This window comes from Ovis aries, chromosome 3 (assembly GCF_016772045.2).
Source record: "Ovis aries strain OAR_USU_Benz2616 breed Rambouillet chromosome 3, ARS-UI_Ramb_v3.0, whole genome shotgun sequence".
NCBI lineage: Eukaryota > Metazoa > Chordata > Mammalia > Artiodactyla > Bovidae > Ovis > Ovis aries.
Window position 1 is genome coordinate 36057872 of NC_056056.1, and position 16581 is coordinate 36074452.

General features: G+C 53.8%; 1 protein-coding gene across 1 annotated transcript in view; it reads right to left on the minus strand.

Moving 5' to 3' along the window:
* The window catches only part of ALK (ALK receptor tyrosine kinase), a 741252-nt gene that overhangs the window by 29686 nt on the left and 694985 nt on the right, over positions 1–16581 (minus strand). Inside the window, exons 14-23 of the mRNA XM_015093875.4 lie at positions 12318–12449; positions 11408–11552; positions 8653–8835; positions 7355–7453; positions 6719–6871; positions 5172–5276; positions 3002–3188; positions 2271–2361; positions 2078–2142; positions 527–656 (exon numbers count right to left, since the gene is read on the minus strand). Coding sequence (XP_014949361.3) covers positions 527–656; positions 2078–2142; positions 2271–2361; positions 3002–3188; positions 5172–5276; positions 6719–6871; positions 7355–7453; positions 8653–8835; positions 11408–11552; positions 12318–12449 — 1290 coding nt within the window. The remainder of the gene's footprint in view (positions 1–526; positions 657–2077; positions 2143–2270; positions 2362–3001; positions 3189–5171; positions 5277–6718; positions 6872–7354; positions 7454–8652; positions 8836–11407; positions 11553–12317; positions 12450–16581) is intronic.

Below are 16581 nucleotides of genomic sequence, written 5' to 3' on the forward strand. Positions count from 1 at the left end.
CCTGACCCTTAGAGTTCACATCGCAGATCCTCAGGTTAGAGGGGGTTGGCTGCCCTAAACCAGGTTGTCTAATAATCAACTAGGGGGAAGTGTGCGTGGGCCCACCTAGGTTTCTTCACTCCCCCAAACTCTAGCCCTTTGACCATAACATGTATGTAGCACTTTCCTAAATACCTCAGCCCTTCATTTTGATTGTAAATCTACAAGGTCAGGAAGTTCCCATCTGAGAGATGAGGACACTGGGGTTCACAAGGGGTGGAGCAGAGTGACCTGCCCAAGTCAGATGGTTGAGTGAGTGACACAGCTGGCGTGAAAGTCCCCCTCCGTGCTTGTCCCTAGTTTGGTTTTCCACAATCAGCGGGTCATAAAAATAGATACTGGCTAGAGGAGACATTGCTCAAGGCTTGGGCAAGCTCCCTCGGACCAGGCTCAGCCTGGTTGATACCTTCTGTCCCTTCTCTCCCATCTGTCCCCCAGATCAGAGCCCAGGGGCTGACCCTGGCTGGGAAAGGTGTTTCTCACTCACCGGACGAGGACGCGTCTCCCGGAGGAAGGACTTGAGGTCTCCTCCCGCCATGAGCTCAAGCAGGATAAATCGGGGCAGGGCTTGCAGACTCACGCCAATACAGCGCACGATGTTCTGGTGGTTGAATTTGCTGCAGAGCGGAGGGAGTAACTGAATTTAACTGAGCTGAGTCTGCAAAAACTGGGCAAAGCTGGGTACAGAGTTATGTTTTCAGAGCCACATTATGTAAAAGCTTTCTGTAAATACGGGGAGCAGGGGTCCCAGGCTGGGCCTAAGGAGAGGAGAATCTGGTTGCTGAGCAGCTGGAAGAACCAGAGGGCAGGCCTGGTGGGGGTTCAACACGCATGGAGTGTTCTTGCTTGGAGTGGGGGGCTGGGGAGCGGGGGAGAGGGCCATGCATAGGCACTGAGCGAGAAGGCTGGGGTGGAGGTGGGCAGGGAGACGAGGGTGTCCAGGAGGCTGGCGCCAGGACTGCTGGCCAGGATTCACATTTTGGGGGTTGGAGTCATAGAGGAAGGCTTCAAGTGGAAGCTGGAGGGCCTGCTTCCCCGAGGGCCTGCCTGAGACCTGCCTGCTGACTGTGTGCCGAAGAGAACGAGAAAGAGGGCCGCTGGATCCCACCATGGACTCTTTGCGGGGGCTCTGAGATTCGCGTTTTCTTGTTAACGTGATCCTGTGAGGACACGTGAGGCAGTGGGGCCAGGGAGCTCCACGCTGGCACACTTGGGCAGAGCTGATGCACTGGGTGACCGTGCACCCAAATACAGTGCTGCCCACTCGCTGCAGAGTAGGGAGACTGCGTGACGCGGGTCTCCTTCCACCTACTCTTCTACTTTCCAGGTTTTACTCAGTGATCACTATTACATGGGCAACCAGCAAATACGGCACTTAAGCAGGAGCTGAGGCTGCCACGTGTCCTCCTATGGACACAGCACATCACACACGCTGCTCTGGCCTCATTCCCTCGGCCGCTTCTGCCAAGGCCTCCCTAGCCTGTCAGGATGTTTGAGGCTTCCCGGTGCACCGGGAGGCCATGAGCCTGGCCAGCTCTCAAGGTCGAACCTCTGTTGTCAGAGCCTTGGACACTGTGACTCCCAGTGGTGGGCCTCAGATCCACCAGCTGAAGAGTCGGGCCAGCTGGGTGGACCAGGGTGGGCCCCTTCCATCACGTGGGGGCCCATTTCCTTTACTTGAGAGTTGGGAGCTGGGGTGGGTGAAGGACCTGGTGGAAGAGTTACCTGGAGGAAGATTGTATTTTCCACTGTCAACAACAAGCACACTCTGTTTCTTAAGAAAAGGGGGGAAAGAACCAATGGGTGACATAGGGGTGCTGGTTGAAGGCCAAGTGACATTGACTGGGGCTACAAGGAAACAAGATGGGGGCTGGTCCACTCTGGTAAGATGTGCTAAGAACCTCGGGGGCTGGGGGAGGTCTCCAGTTAGAGAGAAGGGGTGCCCTGCAATGTTTCCCTTGGAGATATGCCTGTTAGAAATATCTTGTGTCCCTCACAGGCTTGGGGTGGTGGTGTGGGCGTCCCTCTGGGCCGTTACCTGATGATCAGGGCTTCCATGAGGAAATCCAGCTCGTCCTGTTCAGAACACACCTCCGGCAGCGTCTGGGCACAGAAGGGAGGGTGGGAATGAGGAGGAGGCTATGAGCCACAGAGGTCAGAGGCTGTCGGCAGAGGGCTGTGCTTACAGAGATCCCGGCCAAGGTCAGGCCCACGAGGAAGCCCCCTCTTACCTTTACAGCCACTTGCAGGGGGCTGGGGTCATTGGGCATTCCAGACACCTGACCTTCATACACCTCCCCAAACGCACCGTGGCCTAGACCCCTGTGCAGAGGAGAAGGTGTGATGATGCAGGGGCACACTTAGTGGCCACTCACAGGAGGCAGGGAGTCACGCACACCCTCAGGAGTAATGCCCTCAGTGTGGCTTTGCCCCGCAATCCCCAGCCTCTATTGCTCTATGGGCAAGGAACGTTCCAAGCCAGGCTTCATGACGGCTGATATTCCTTCCGTGAACACTCACTGAGTCCCTAATATTTGCCCGGGTCCTAGAGGTGACTAAGACCTGGATCTGGTGGGAGAGGACCGAGGGCTGGCAGACACCTCCTGAAGAGCGCTCAGAGAATGACAGACATGTGCGAAGGGTTCTCTGGGAGCTGGGAGGGGGAGGGGAGCAATGCTTGGGGGAGGCATTTGGGTGGTTTTGAGGAGCACCCCATTTCTCCCATCTAGTCCTCCTCTCATTGTTCCAACCCCGTAAGTTAAATAATTAAATAATTAGACCCCCAAATGGCCCTGGACATTAAACCTTCTCCCCCTGGGAGGGCCGGGGGTGCTCCGAGGGGTGGCTCTGCTGGCCTCTTGTTGTCAGAGGAATCTGTGGTCCAGGGATGACATCCGGCCACCTAGAACGCTCCCTTCTCTGCCTCCCTCCACCCTCGACTGCCCCAGCAGACGGCACTCACCGGATGAGGGTGATGCTTTTCCGTGGCACCTCCTTCAGGTCACTGATGGAGGAAGTCTTGCCAGCAAAACAGTAGTTGGGATTGTAGTCGGTCATGATGGTGGAGGTGCGGAGCTTGCTCAGCTTGTACTCCGGGCTCTGCAGCTCCATCTGCATGGCTTGCAGCTCTTGGTGCTTCCGGCGGTACACTGCAGACAGATGCCGGTCCATACAAGGTGGCCTGGGCCAGGCCACCTCCTCCAGGAAGCCTTCCTTAATCTCTAGCTCTTCCGCTGGGGTCTAAATCTTTTTCCATCACTCTTAGTCATACTAACAAAATGGTTATAGATGTGAAAGTATACCTTTCATTGAAAGATTAAAGCAAATATAAAGCTTAAAATCATATGAATGAAAAGATTTATTGTAACATGCAGGGGCAGAGGCACATTAGTTTGGGTCCTCTGAGAAGCAGACCCAGGACAGGATTAGAAATGCAAGGATTTCATTCAGAGAAATGCCTATGAGAGATGATCCAGGGGGAATCCAGGAAGGCTGGGAAGCCACTAGACTGTTTTGACTCCATGTGAAGGACAGGGTGAGGGAAGGTTGAGCAAAGACCCTAGATGGCCATTCAGTTTAAAAAGGTTCTAGCAAGGCTGTTGGGAAGTTCTGGAGTCAAAGTGGGCTGTCAGAGGAGTCCCAAGTCTCCAGGAGGGGCCTTGCCTTAGTAGCTCTGCTCTGCCCAGGTGCTGCATGAGGCAAATATAGCAATAGACTTGAGAGTACAGCTGGGGCTCTTGGTCACCTGTGTTTCCTACAGATGAAGAACCACCAAGCCACATAGCTGCAGACAACTGCAGGGTGGAAGGTCTCTAAACTGGCTCTAAGCTGGTGCCCGAGGACCTGAGTTATAATTCTGCCTTGGTTACCTACAAGCTGTGACCCTGACAAGTGACATGTGACCTCTTTGGATCTCAGTCTCTTTCTCTGTAAGCAGGGACAGTAACACCTGCCCTGTTCCCTAAACCTCCACTCTCCATCCCCTGGGATTGTGATAATGAAATGAATTCACCAAAACAGAATAGTTTCAGAGGCATTTCCTGGATGTCCAGTGGTTGGGACTCAGTGGTCTCACTGCTGGGCCTGAGTTCAATCTCTGGTCAGGGAACTTAGATCCCACATGCCGAGTAATGTGGTCAAAAGAAATGGTTTTGGAAAGTCCTAAAGAGCTCCCCAATACAAGCGACCACTATCACTATTATTACTATATGTGAGAACATTCTGTATATAAGGCAAACTCCATGGGAGGTGATTCACAGGGTGGATTCTGCTTTTAAAGCTCGGCCCCACCACTTTCGGGCCAGGGCAAGTGAGTCAACTTCTGTGTGCTCAGTTCCTCCTCTATGAAACAGGCCAACTGTGATCACAGGGTTCTTTGAGGGTTTAGTGAACTAAAATATGTTACTCGCTCAGCATGTGGTGAGTGTGCAACAAGATAGCTCCTGTCGGCTTGCTCTTTGCAGGATGGCGTCATGGGAATCACAAAGGTCCACTGAGAACAGGGAATCCCTGTCCACCCCCAGACTCCCCCAGCCCCATGGGGCTGGCCTCAGAGTGCTGACTGGAGCCTTTCCTTTCCTTTCCTTCCGCCTCCCCTCAAGTCTCTGCCCACCTGCCCCGGGCATTTCCAGCACCTGGGCCCTCTGTGATGTGCAGATCAGTGCCCCATGGCTCACAGGCCTAATGGGAAATACTGAGAAACCAGCTCTGCATTCTCTGTGGAGAGGGGAAGGGTGGGCTGGAGGTATGAACCAGACTAGAAGAGTCCACTGAAGTCCATGTCTGATGACAGCTAAACTGAGGTCTGGAGGAGGCTGGGGCGGGGGGGTGGGTGGTGGGGGGTGGGCGGTGGTAAGTTTAGCCATGGTGTTCTCCTCTGAGAAGACCCCTCCCTGAGCAGCCAGCAGGCTCTACACGGGGCTGAGGTTCAGAATCAGGGCTCCTAGGAGCCAGGAGTGTGCTGGAGACAGAAGGAGAGGGGCTTCTGCTTTGGCTTGGCTTGGGCTGCCCTCATTACTGCCGCCCAGAATGACCCTTCAGCCTGAGAAGGCACAGCCTGAGATGCCGTTCTGTTCTGCCAGATCTTCCTTCCCTGCCCTGCTCTGGAAGTGCTGGGGCTCTGGGACACTCACCGATCATGATGCCGGAGAAAGCCAGGACGAGGGCGGCTACCAGGGCAGAGGTCACGACGGACAGAATCAGCGAGAGTGGCAGGTGGGGCTCTGGGGTGGGCGACACTGGAAGACAGTCCCCACGGGGCACGAATGACCACATTGATTCTCCTCTGAGCTGCCCCCATGTCAGAAAGACCCCTCCCAGCCCCGGACCCACAGACCGGCAGCCTTCTTGGAGGATGAGGGCAGTTTCATCCTGGTTTTACAACTTCTAACAGCTTTTGTGGAGAGGCACTATGTAACAGGGATAAATATCACAATCTTGACACTGACCTGAAACATCAGCTGCGCATGACAGGATGAGGATGGACAGTGAGCCGATAGGGGCTGTAGAAGCGGTTCAGGTGCCCTGTGTGTGCGTGTGAAGTCGCTTCAGTCGTGTCTGACTCTGTGCGACCCTATGGACTGTAGCGCACCAGGCTCCTCCGTCCACGGAATTCTCCAGGCAAGAATCCTGGAGTGGGCTGCCATGCCCTCCTCCAGGGGATCTTCCTGACCCAGGGATCGAACCCACATCTCTTATGTCTCCTGCACTGGCAGGTGGGTTCTTACCACTAGCACCACCTGGGAAGCCCCTCAGGTGCCTTAGTGAGTGAGTGAAGTCGCTCAGTCGTGCTGACTCTTTGTGACTCCATGGACTGTAGCCTACCAGGCTCCTCCATCCATGGGATTCTCCAGGCAAGAATACTGGAGTGGGTTGCCATTTCCTTCTCCAGGGGATCTTCCTGATCCAGGGATTGAACCCGGGTCTCCCACATTGCAGGCAGACGCTTACCCTCTGAGCCACCAGGGAAGCCATCAGGGGCCTTAGGTGACTACAAACTCAGTTTGACCCAAAGATAGAGTATGCCTGTCAGTTAGACTCAAGGCTGAATTGATGCTCTATCCACGAGAGCACTGGGCCCAGCGCGTGGGAGGGAGAGCTGGGTGCGTGATGGTACTGACCACACCAGGCACCGAGCCTGGTCCTGGACACGGCATTTCAAAAGGGACGTGGACAACTGCAACAACAGGATGGGAAAGAGATATAGACTCATGTCCCATAGACTGGATGGAAATAAACGGGCTGTTTAATCTGGAGGAGACTTGAGGAGGAGGAAGGCAGCATGCTCTTCAGACGCCGTAAAGGGCCACTACAAGCAGGAAGCTGAGGGGTGGAAGTCGGGAGGAGAATGGGTCTGGCTCCGTAACTCCCCAACGGGAGACCCTGTGTCTTAGGAGTACTGAGGTCCTTGGTGCTGGGGTGTCTGGTGGAGATGAGCTGGCCCCTTGGTGGGGATGTGGGGTCGCATCCTGGGCTAGTGGTGGGACCAGGTGACTTATGACTCCTTCCCAAGCCATGACCCACCTTTCGCACACAGGTCCCTTTGCCTGTCGTCCGAGCACCCATGCTGGGGGCAGACAGCAGTGTCAGGAAGTTTACAAAGCTGCGTCTGAGGTGTCCCAGAGCCAGGGAAACTAGCTGTGGCTCAAGCTCTGTGCCCGCCCACCGCCCAGCCCCTTACCAATGCAGGAGACGCCGTCCTCAGCCAGCACGGTCCCGTGGTCGCAGAAGCAGATGATTTTGTGGCTCTCGGGGTCCATGTGGCACTCGTCTACCTCGCAGTGGCTGCAGTTTAGGTAATGCTTAATGTTCACTTCCCCGTGGCCCTCCATCACTGGTGACAAGGAGGAAGGGTCAGCCTCAGGTGGAGGCCACCCTGCACCCCACCCCTGGGCTCTGTGCTTCATCTCCAGCTGCCGGTCCCTCTTCCTACATCCCACTGCCACTGGAAGCACCGCCTGTGCAGGTGGCTCCCTGATGCATCTGGTGAGCGAAACTCAGAGGACCTGTAGGCAGGCGGGAGGGTCCACACTAAGGACCCTTAGATTGGCTGCCACAAAGCACAGGGCCCATTATTGTTGCATTCACCTAGGGCTGACCTGCCTGGAGTCAGTTTTTTGTGAACGTATCAGATCACGCATCCTGATTTCCAGAAAACGTGGTGAGGCGACCACTAGGAAGACTTGCCTGCAAGGGACCCACGATCACACCTGTGAGTCCTGGACTCACTGAGTAGCCCTGGGGTTTCAGCTGGGAGGGAGGGAGCACTGGGAGAGAGCCCAGGGAAGCAGGCTCTGCTACTTGGCAGAGGGGGTACCTTTTAAAGCCGGGGTGTACAGGATGCCCAGCGGATTGATGAAGGAAACCCCGTCCTCCCCGTCCATCTCGGGGTCGTTGTTTGAGGCTGCATTGCCACCTGTGGCAAACCAGAGAAGAGTTTAACGCAGAGAGGTGGGTGCCTGAGTCTGGATACAGGTGCGTATCAGCAGGGTGAGCGGCGGGGTCGGGGAGGGGCCTTGAGGGCGGGGCGGTGGGAGGGAAGGGAGCTCATGGCACACAGGATGCAGCTGGGGCTCGGTTCAGTAGCTGCTGGGTGTGCGGGCCACTGTCTCCTCCAGGGCCACGGTCTCCTCTGCTGCTCTGCTGGGCTCTCCCAGGAAGCAGTCCATGTGATCAAGAGTCAGAAAAGTTCTAGTCTCCCCAGGCTGGGTTGGCCCCTTGGCCCCTCTGCCTGGGGGTGGCTCTCCTGTCCCATCCGGTGAGGGTTGGGGCAGGGGGATGGGCCCCTGTGCCTTTAGGCTCCTGTCCCTCCTTTCAGCAGGGCTTGGGTTATCTTTGGGCTCCCCGCCTTGGGCTCCTCCCACCCGCCCAGGGCTCGGAAAAGAAGAGCATCTGGTTAACACAAGCATCTTACACACAGCCTTAAAGCAAAACACAGACAGCACATCACAGCACGTGCATGCATCGTGTCCTAATCTGGGGGGCGCTGGAGCCATCATCTCCCAGCCTCTCAGCTTCAGAAGGCTCTTTTGCTCTGCTCCGAAGCCCAGAGGAGAGCCAGGGCCAGGGGCCAGCTGCGTGCTGAAGCGCTGGGCTGGGATTGCCCACGGCTGCTCTCAGGAGTAGCCCCCATCAGCATGGGGGATAGTGCCCCTTCTGGAAGCTGGTGGGCTGGGGTAGGGAAGGGAGAGTAGGGAGTCCCTGAGGCCAGAAAGTGCAAACCAGGCCCTCGGGGAGCTGGCTTGGCAAGGACTGTGGCCAGGCCATCCAAAGGGAGGAGTCTGGCCTCCAGGGTTCTCATGCATCCTTGAGGGTGGCTCAGAGAGGAGTCTGGGAAGCCAAGGCCCCTTTATCATCAGCTTTGGGGGAGATCAAGAGTCACTGGGATCTTGATGCTGTCCTGCCGAAACCTCGAGGCAGGATGCTGGCTCGGGAGCCAGCACCCTACCTCTGGCTTGTTTGGCGGGCTGGGAGGAAGGCGTGCATGGTCACATCACAGTCCACACGTGGGGTGGGCCGGGGGCGGGCAGGCGAGGGCTGGGGAGAGGACAGGGGAGGGAGGTGCCTAGGACTAAGAGGGGAGGGAGTGACACCTTGAACACGAATCATCTTTACCTATATATCCTCCGCCTCCTCCACCGGAGGAGCACCCCCCTCCACCCCCTCCGAAACCCCCTCTTGTCTCCCACCCCCACTTCTTCATGGCCTGGGGGCAGGAATGTCCTCCGGTGGCACCTTCCAGCAAAGATTTTCCAGACCAGAGCAAGGAAGTGTTATCACTCCAGCCACCTCCACCACCTGTAGGCAGAGACAGAGAAACGCCTAAGAGAGGATTCCGGCTGGTTCGGGCGGCTGCTGGGTCTGGCAACGAATGCAGGGCTCGGTGTCTTCCTGGGTACTTGTCCCTATCCAGCGCCCAGGGGGTTTGTCTTCAGTGGGGCCTGGGGCCTTCAGAGTCCACGGCTAAAAAACCAGGCATCTGCCCTTTGCTGGAGGGAGACCTGCTCTGGCCACAGCCGTGCATGTCCAGATGGAAGTGGGCCGTGTACCCCTGCTTCCTGTCAGGCTTCTGGCTCAAAAGCCCAAACTGTGCTCATTAAGGGATGAGGGTGGTGGGGGGCAGCAGGCAGCATGGCGACTAAATCTGTTCCTCTGCCTTCCCTCTGGGCCTGCCAACTCTTGAAGCTCCTGGCTTTCATAGCGTTAACTACTTCTCATCCCAACAAGAACAAGGACCAGCTGTCAATACCCCACCAAGATCGCAGAAGTGAAATTCCTAGCAGCAATCCTGGATTAAGCACCAGATAACCCAAAGGGATATAACTGTTTACTAGGCAAGAGCTTCCCTGGTCTGAGCCTTGGTTTCCTCACCTGAAACTTGGAGATAAGGACACTCACCTTATGGGGTGGACGTTAGGATCAAAGGAGAAAGGGAGTGTGTGAGATGTTTTATAAACCACCAAGGGGAGGGATCGTTGGGCATCTGTGAGACACACACACGTGCAGAAGGCCTCACACCCGGAAGCCCAGGCAGGGTCTTGCCAGTGGCGTCTAAGTTGCTCTAAGGTCAAGAGCAAAGAGGGCTGGAGGCAGAGGCGGTGATGCTCTGGCTACAAGGGCAGCAGCTGGAGCTGTGCTTCCCTACACCTGGGCCTGCCCTGAACTCTTGCAAAGGGTCTGTACAGAGCTAGCTTGATTGCAACTTTATCTTAAGGCCATAGGCAGACAGCAATACATCTCTCCCGAAGTCCTTGAAACTCCAGGATCCCCACTTTGTCTCCCCCTATTGTTTCATATGACATTTCATGAGGCAGTCTACTCCCAGAGACTCCAAAACCCTTTATGCTCCAGCAGAAGGTCGGGGGCGGGAACCTAGAGAAATAACAGTGCCTGCGTCTGCTGGGACTGTAAGGGTTAATCTGCCTGGACACGTCTCAGTTCTTCGGGAGAACTCCTGGCCAAGGTTCTTCTGGACCCAGAGGGGGCAGCAGAGGGACGTGTAGGTGGGGGGAAGCTGCAGACAGGGCTGACTCTGGTGCTAGCAAGAGGGAGACGGGTTTCAGGAAATTAGGTCAAGGTCACGAATAAGCTTGTGTCTAGAACAGGGAAAACCAGAGCCCTGGGCAAGTCATGGGGACCATCTGCCAGTTCTGGAAGTGGCAGGACTTCAAGAATCTGGCCTCCCTCTGCCAGCCGGAGAGTGGGTGTGGGCCTGTCAAGGCTGTTGTCCAAGTCATGTGGTGGAGGGAAGGCAGCTTCATTAGCGGGAAGCAGGCTCTGGTTGGCTACGTGGGGCCATGAACTTAATAAATAAATTAGGATGAGATGGGCCTGAAACCGAGCCTGCCCCCCTTCCCCTGCCCCCAGCACCCTACCCTTGCATTCTGCACATCCCAGCCTTCAAGCAAATGTGTGGAAAAGAAAACAATGGTCGTGAAAGTGAAAACACATCAACAACAACGTTTTAAAAAATGGATTAAGTATGAAACTATTTGGTCATCCTGAGGGGAAAAAACCCCTACAACGTTCAATGAGCTTCTTGACACTTCTGTAAAATGAAAATAATATGTTTGGAAAACCCTACAGGACTGTTTTGAAAAGAACATGCATGATAGATGTGGAAATGTTTCGTAATTTATTAAATGCTGACTGACATAAGGGGTGCTGTATATATCACTGGGGTAATTCCTCGCTGTGGACACAATGACTGTTTTTCCTTCCTCTTTCTCTAGCCATCTCTCAGTTGAAGAGAAAGTTTGAGTATTTATTTTACTTAAGCTCAAATCTCTAAATGCCTTAAAAAATCCTCCCTCGGTCTGAGTGTGGAGAAAAGAACACACAAAGATGGATGGTTGACTTCAGAGGAATCAGGGAATTCACATCTCCTTCAGAGTCTGTCCCCCATCTCTGTGTGACTGGCTCTCACTAAGGAGGCAGACAGCCCTACCATGGACAGAGATTTTCTTTCCATATGAGAAGCGTGTGAGCTGGCAGCCCAGGGCCTGGAAGTACAAACAAACCACAGGGACCTGGGAGGCCGACCCCGCTCAGATTTCTTCCATCTGCTCACATCTAGTTGCATTTGATAAATCCCAGGGAGGGTTGGGTTGGCAGTCAGAACGCTGCCTCCTGCCTCATTTTGTCAATGACCTTCTACAAGTCCAAACCCCACACCAGCGAGGTGGCCTCTGGATCCCCAAGGTGTGACCTGTCTTTCCTTTTTTGATGCCAGTACCAATATCCAGGGCTCCCAGCATCTCAAGGGCCCATGACTAAGATGCCCACAGGTATGTGATGGTGCCCAGTCAAGGTGAAGCTCACACAGTCCTCGGGGACCGTTCTGGGAGAGGCTGGGCTTGCAGAGATTTACCTGCAGCTCCAGAATTGCCGTTCAGCCCTAGGACTGAGGAGTTATTCTCCAGTCTCTCTGGGTGGAACGTGTCTGTCTTGGCCCCATAGGCCCTGCCACCACCACCGGCCGCGATGATCAGAGGCACTGGCACGCCATCTTTCATCTGCCAGGGGAGAGACATTCGGAGATTGAGAAGCTGAGCAGGGCTCTCACCCTGGAGACCTCTGAGCCATTTAAATGCTTAAACATGTCTGAGTGTCTGCTGGGCAGTGGGTGACATCTCGGTGGTCCGAGGGCTCCCATCTCATGTTACAAGAGCCCATGAGCTCTTCTGTCCCCTTCAACCCCCAGCTCCTGTATCAGTCCGAGTTCGTAAATGAAGCAAAAGCATCAGGAGATATAAATGTTTATGAACACTGGGAGGCAAGGATCAGTCTTTGGGGCTGTTTGTACCGCCCCTTTCCTGAAGCGCTTCTCGAGTCTCAGGGATCTGGGAGCTGGTGCTCAGGGCAGGTCTCTCTTCTCTCCTTCCTCTGCACGCAGGGCTCTCTGCTTTGACCCCACAACTTCAAGATTAAGCCCTCAGAACCGCTGGCCCTGCAGGAGGACCCAACAGGAAATCTTTGTCTATCTTCGATGGATCAGAAAAGTCCACCTGAGGACACAGGAGGGCACAGTAGGTCCCTCTGGGGCTCTGAAGCAGGATGTTGAAGGCCTGCCTAGTGAAACCGGGCTGGGACATCAGCATGAGAAGGGCCTGCCCTTTCCTGGACAGACAGGGAACCTTATATCCCTATGGGTCTCCGCTTCCTCGACTTTAAATGGAGCTAAGAGCACCCAAGGTGCGTGGTTCCTTGGTCTGTCCTGTGGACTCAAAGCCAGAACGCAGAGAAGGCCCCTGCCCTGGGGAACAGCGCACAGACCTCACCTTAAACACGTAGGTGGCTCCTCCCCCTCCTCCGCCCCCTCCTGCCCACTCGTGCACGCTTTTGTTCACGCGGATTTCCTCTTCTATCACGTTGTTTTCTCCAATGCAGACTTTCTGGATTAATCGGTTTGCCTGGAGAAACAAAAACATCTCAGGTTTGTGCCCAAGGTCCTCCGCCTCCCAGCAGACAGACCTTCTATGCTAAAAGATATGGTCTGACCATCTCTCAGATGGCTTATGGTTGAGTTGAGGAGACAAAAAATACACATGGATAACTGTCACTCTGGAAAATATTGGAGAAGGACCACAGGGACCTCTTAGACAGAAAATGAATGGGAAGTTGAGGAGGCAGAGTGAGGCTTTGTTGCTGGACTGCTGAGCATGGAGGACTGCCTGGGGTAGGTGGCATTCAGTTGGGCCTTGCAGGATGCGGAGCTTTTTAAACACTGAGAATGAGGGAAAGTTATGACATTTCAGGGGAGGAGATCAGTAGGAACTCAGAGGGAAGGTGCTAAGTGGGGGTATTTGGGGGAAAAGTGTAAGGAGTTTCTTCAGCTCAGAAAAGTCCATCTTAGGACAGAGAGGTGATCCAGGACGACTTGTTAGGACCCTGTGGATTCTGAAGAGGGGATGACAAAGGCCCCAGGAGCTAAGACAGGGCGGGAGGGGGTCCAAATGGGAGTGGGTAGAGGAGACTAAACCAAACAGTCAGATCATGGGCAGAGGCCTCAGACACAGAGAGGGGCTGCGCTTCATTCTCTAAGCAGCGGGAAGCCGTTGAGGTTTCTTGAGAAGCTGCAGTTTGAAGCATCATGTAAAGAGGAAAAAAAAAAAAACAACAGTGGGTAGCCAGACTTGGATTTTATTCCACTTGATGCAGGCCTAGGCATCTGGGAGTCTCTGGGGACATGCTGGAAATTCCTGTGACCCAGAATCCTGTAATCCCTGAACAAAGAGGGCAGGGTTTCAAGAACAGCCATTATCCTTGTAGGTCACAGCGGCTGAGATGAACTCACCACACATCGGTCTGACCTCAGGGGAAAACGAATTTTCTTTCACTTAATAGAAAAAAGGCCAATAAAACATCAAATTTTCATCAAATGTGGCTGGGTAACCAGCCAGCGGACATGGCAATTCATCTCGAGCCACTCCTTATGCTAAAGCACTCAGGGGTGCCGGGAATGAGTACTAGAGAAATTTCCAGATAAATAGCTGAGATGCAATTTGTTTTATGGCATTTTGGATTTAATGATGGAAATAATTTGATATTTTCTAGAGTGGATTTAGTGTGGTTGAAAGGCTGTGATTTGCTATTGTAGACAGCTGACATTTCTCTTATGTACGTGCAGTGCTGGTCAGGGCCGGCGTGAGGCCAGAGTGGCATGGAGTCTGCTGGAAGGAAACCCTGCTAACTGCCACCTGGGAGAGGCCCTGAGATGCTGGGGGCATTCCCTGTGGGCAGAGCCAGGGACAGGGGATGGAAATGTGTGCTGCCAGCCGGGCAGAGCAGAGCAGAGTTCAGGGTCCAGTCTAGCTTCCTGACTGGAGATTTGCTGGCCCCTACCTGGATCTGCCTCCTCCGTAAATTGGGGAGCTGCCCAGGGTGCTAAGAAGGTCCGTCCCTCTGCCCCGCTCCTTTTCCTCCTGTCCTCCGTCCGGCAGCAGTGGGGACCCCCACTCCCTGGGAGGCCCTCTTCTCCTGAGCAGAACCTGCGGATGGCTGGAGATCGCCGGAAGAAGCAACTGGGCCAAAGGATGGCCTTTTGGTTTCCTAGAGCCCGGATTCATGGCCATGCCTCACTGCCCTGGGTCAGGTGTCCCCTTGATTTGAGTCTCAGTCTGCAGCTTGCTGGGCCCACAGCAGCATTTGGATGAGATCACTTTTTCATGATTTGCTTTCTTTTTCTGACTTCCGCGAGGTCCTGAATACATTTGAAAGACTTGGGAGCTGGGTGAGTGTGGGCTCACCCTTCACAATTTTTGCCTTGAGAGTGATGGGAGTGGTGGGAACTGACTTTTAGACCAATGGTCTTGCTGTCCTGGAGATGTTTGGAAATGTCTGGGGGCATTTTTGATTGTAATTTCTGATGGATCATACTGGCCAGGGATGCTGCTAAACAGGGTGTAGAGGCCAGCGATGCTGCTAAACAACCTGCAGGGCACAGGACCAGGACTGAGGAATGCGTGTGTGGGATGGGAGGCGGGGTTCCAGCAGCTGGAGCCCATTCCAGGCTCTGGTTGGCCAGGCACACAGGAAGAATTCTGCTGGCACACAGCACCAGCAGAATTGCCAAACCTGCAGTTTAATTCTTACGGTCCACTTCATTCTCTAGAAGATCCTCTCTACACACCATTTTTCAGCCTAGGGAGGACCAGAGATTGAGGTGGTGCTTGTGAAAGCTTTTCTCCCTTACTCAAATAGGCCCCTGCGGGGAGCAGAGGTCTGGAGCTACTGGGAAGACGAATTCCTTTCCCCATGCCCATGCTATGCCCAGCCTGATCAGCAGAGGGGGCTGCCCTCTGTCGCTGGCTTCTCTGAAACTTGCCCTGCACATCCTCAAAGTCTAAGAGCAAGCAGATTGATTAATGGGGCTTCCCTGGTGGCTCAGACAGTGAAGAATCTGCCTGTAATGCAGGAGACCTGGGTTCGATCCCTGGATCAGGAAGGTCCCCTGGAGAAGGGAATGGCAAACCTCTCTAGTATTCTTGTCTGGAGAATTCCATGACTAGACCATGGAGTCGCAAAGAGTCAGACGTGTCTGAGTGACTAACACTTTCAGATTGATTAATAAAATGATAAAATGCAGCAATTCAGAGGAACAAGTAGATTACAACTGAATTAAAAAAGAAGGAAAAAGTCTTGTGAAAAGACATAACTGATTAGGATCCAATCAAGTAAAAGTCCTCTGCAGAAGTCAATGCAATCTTTTTGCTTAGATGAAAGAATTACATTAGCACTCAATAAATTCCTGTGAAAATTACAGCAGCTTGTAATTTAATGACTTAATATATTATATCAGGTTGGAAGTCTTGATTATAGCTGCTAAATAAAAGGGTCCAGGCGTTTCTCAGGCACGAGGCTGCACCTGTGAAGCTTACTCCTGCTGCTTCGTGTGGGGTTGGGGGTGGGACGCCGTACTTTACCCCTGGCTCCCAGCCTGACACCCGATTCTTAGGAGCTCTGAGGTTATTCTGTGGAATGGAACGCGTCACCTTTGTTACCACTTCGGTCTTCCAGATCTGCTCTTGAATAAATTTCTGGAGAAGGAGCCCTGTGTCCTGGGTCCCAGAAGCTGGATCCCTGCCCCGGCCTCACCCGGTGCAGAAGTTCACCATCAGATGAGGGTGTGGCCTGCCCAGTGTGGAGACTTGCCCTGTGGAGTGCTGAGTTCCCATGCGGAACAGCCAGCACTGAGGGTTCTTGCCGCCCCCAGCACAGGCGAGAGGCAGGGCTGCAGCTTTGTTAGTCCCCACTGTCTCCCCCTGCTGGCCACCTTAGATCACTACTGGCTTTCTTAAGTGCTGCCCTTGGAGCGCTCTGTGTTTGACAGCTGGACACGCCAGTGGGATCAGACACCAGAAGGAAGGGCTGTCTCAGGCTGGAGAGGATGACAGTCTAGCTTGTTGGGTGGTGTGCTATAAGAGGAAAAGGGAGAAAGGGGGTGAAAACTGAAGCCCCAGCACATTCGGGGCATCAGAAACCGCAGGCAGAGTCTCTGTGAGCATTATGACTGACTCTGGACAAATCCTTTCCCCTCCGTCCTCTCCACTTTCTCATCTGTGAAATGGGGGTGGAGGGAAGTGGATTACATGATATTCCAGCTCTGATTCCATGCTTAAAAAAACTTAAAAAAATTAATCACACAAATAATATGTGAATGAATTCTTTTTCTAACAATATCAGATATTATGGAGTGTCCTTCAGAACTTTTTCTGCGGTTTTATATATATATATTGGCTATGAGTCTGTGATTTCGAGCTGAATAAGACATGTTTGGTCTGGCATTTTCCTGTTTTATGATATGGCTAAAAAAAACCTATGCCCTTGCAAGAAAGCTTAGAAAGGGGGCTTTGACTCACACTTGTGCTGACAGAAACAACCATTTGCCCATTTAAGCAGAACTCAGGACTTCAGTTTTAAGGACTGCTCATGGAACCCATGCCTCAGCCTCCATCTCCATATGGATGTGCAGTGCCCAAAGCCACACCACCCACTTTCTCAGGCACCCAAATGGCCCTGGAAAGGGAGGAGCATTTGCAGGCA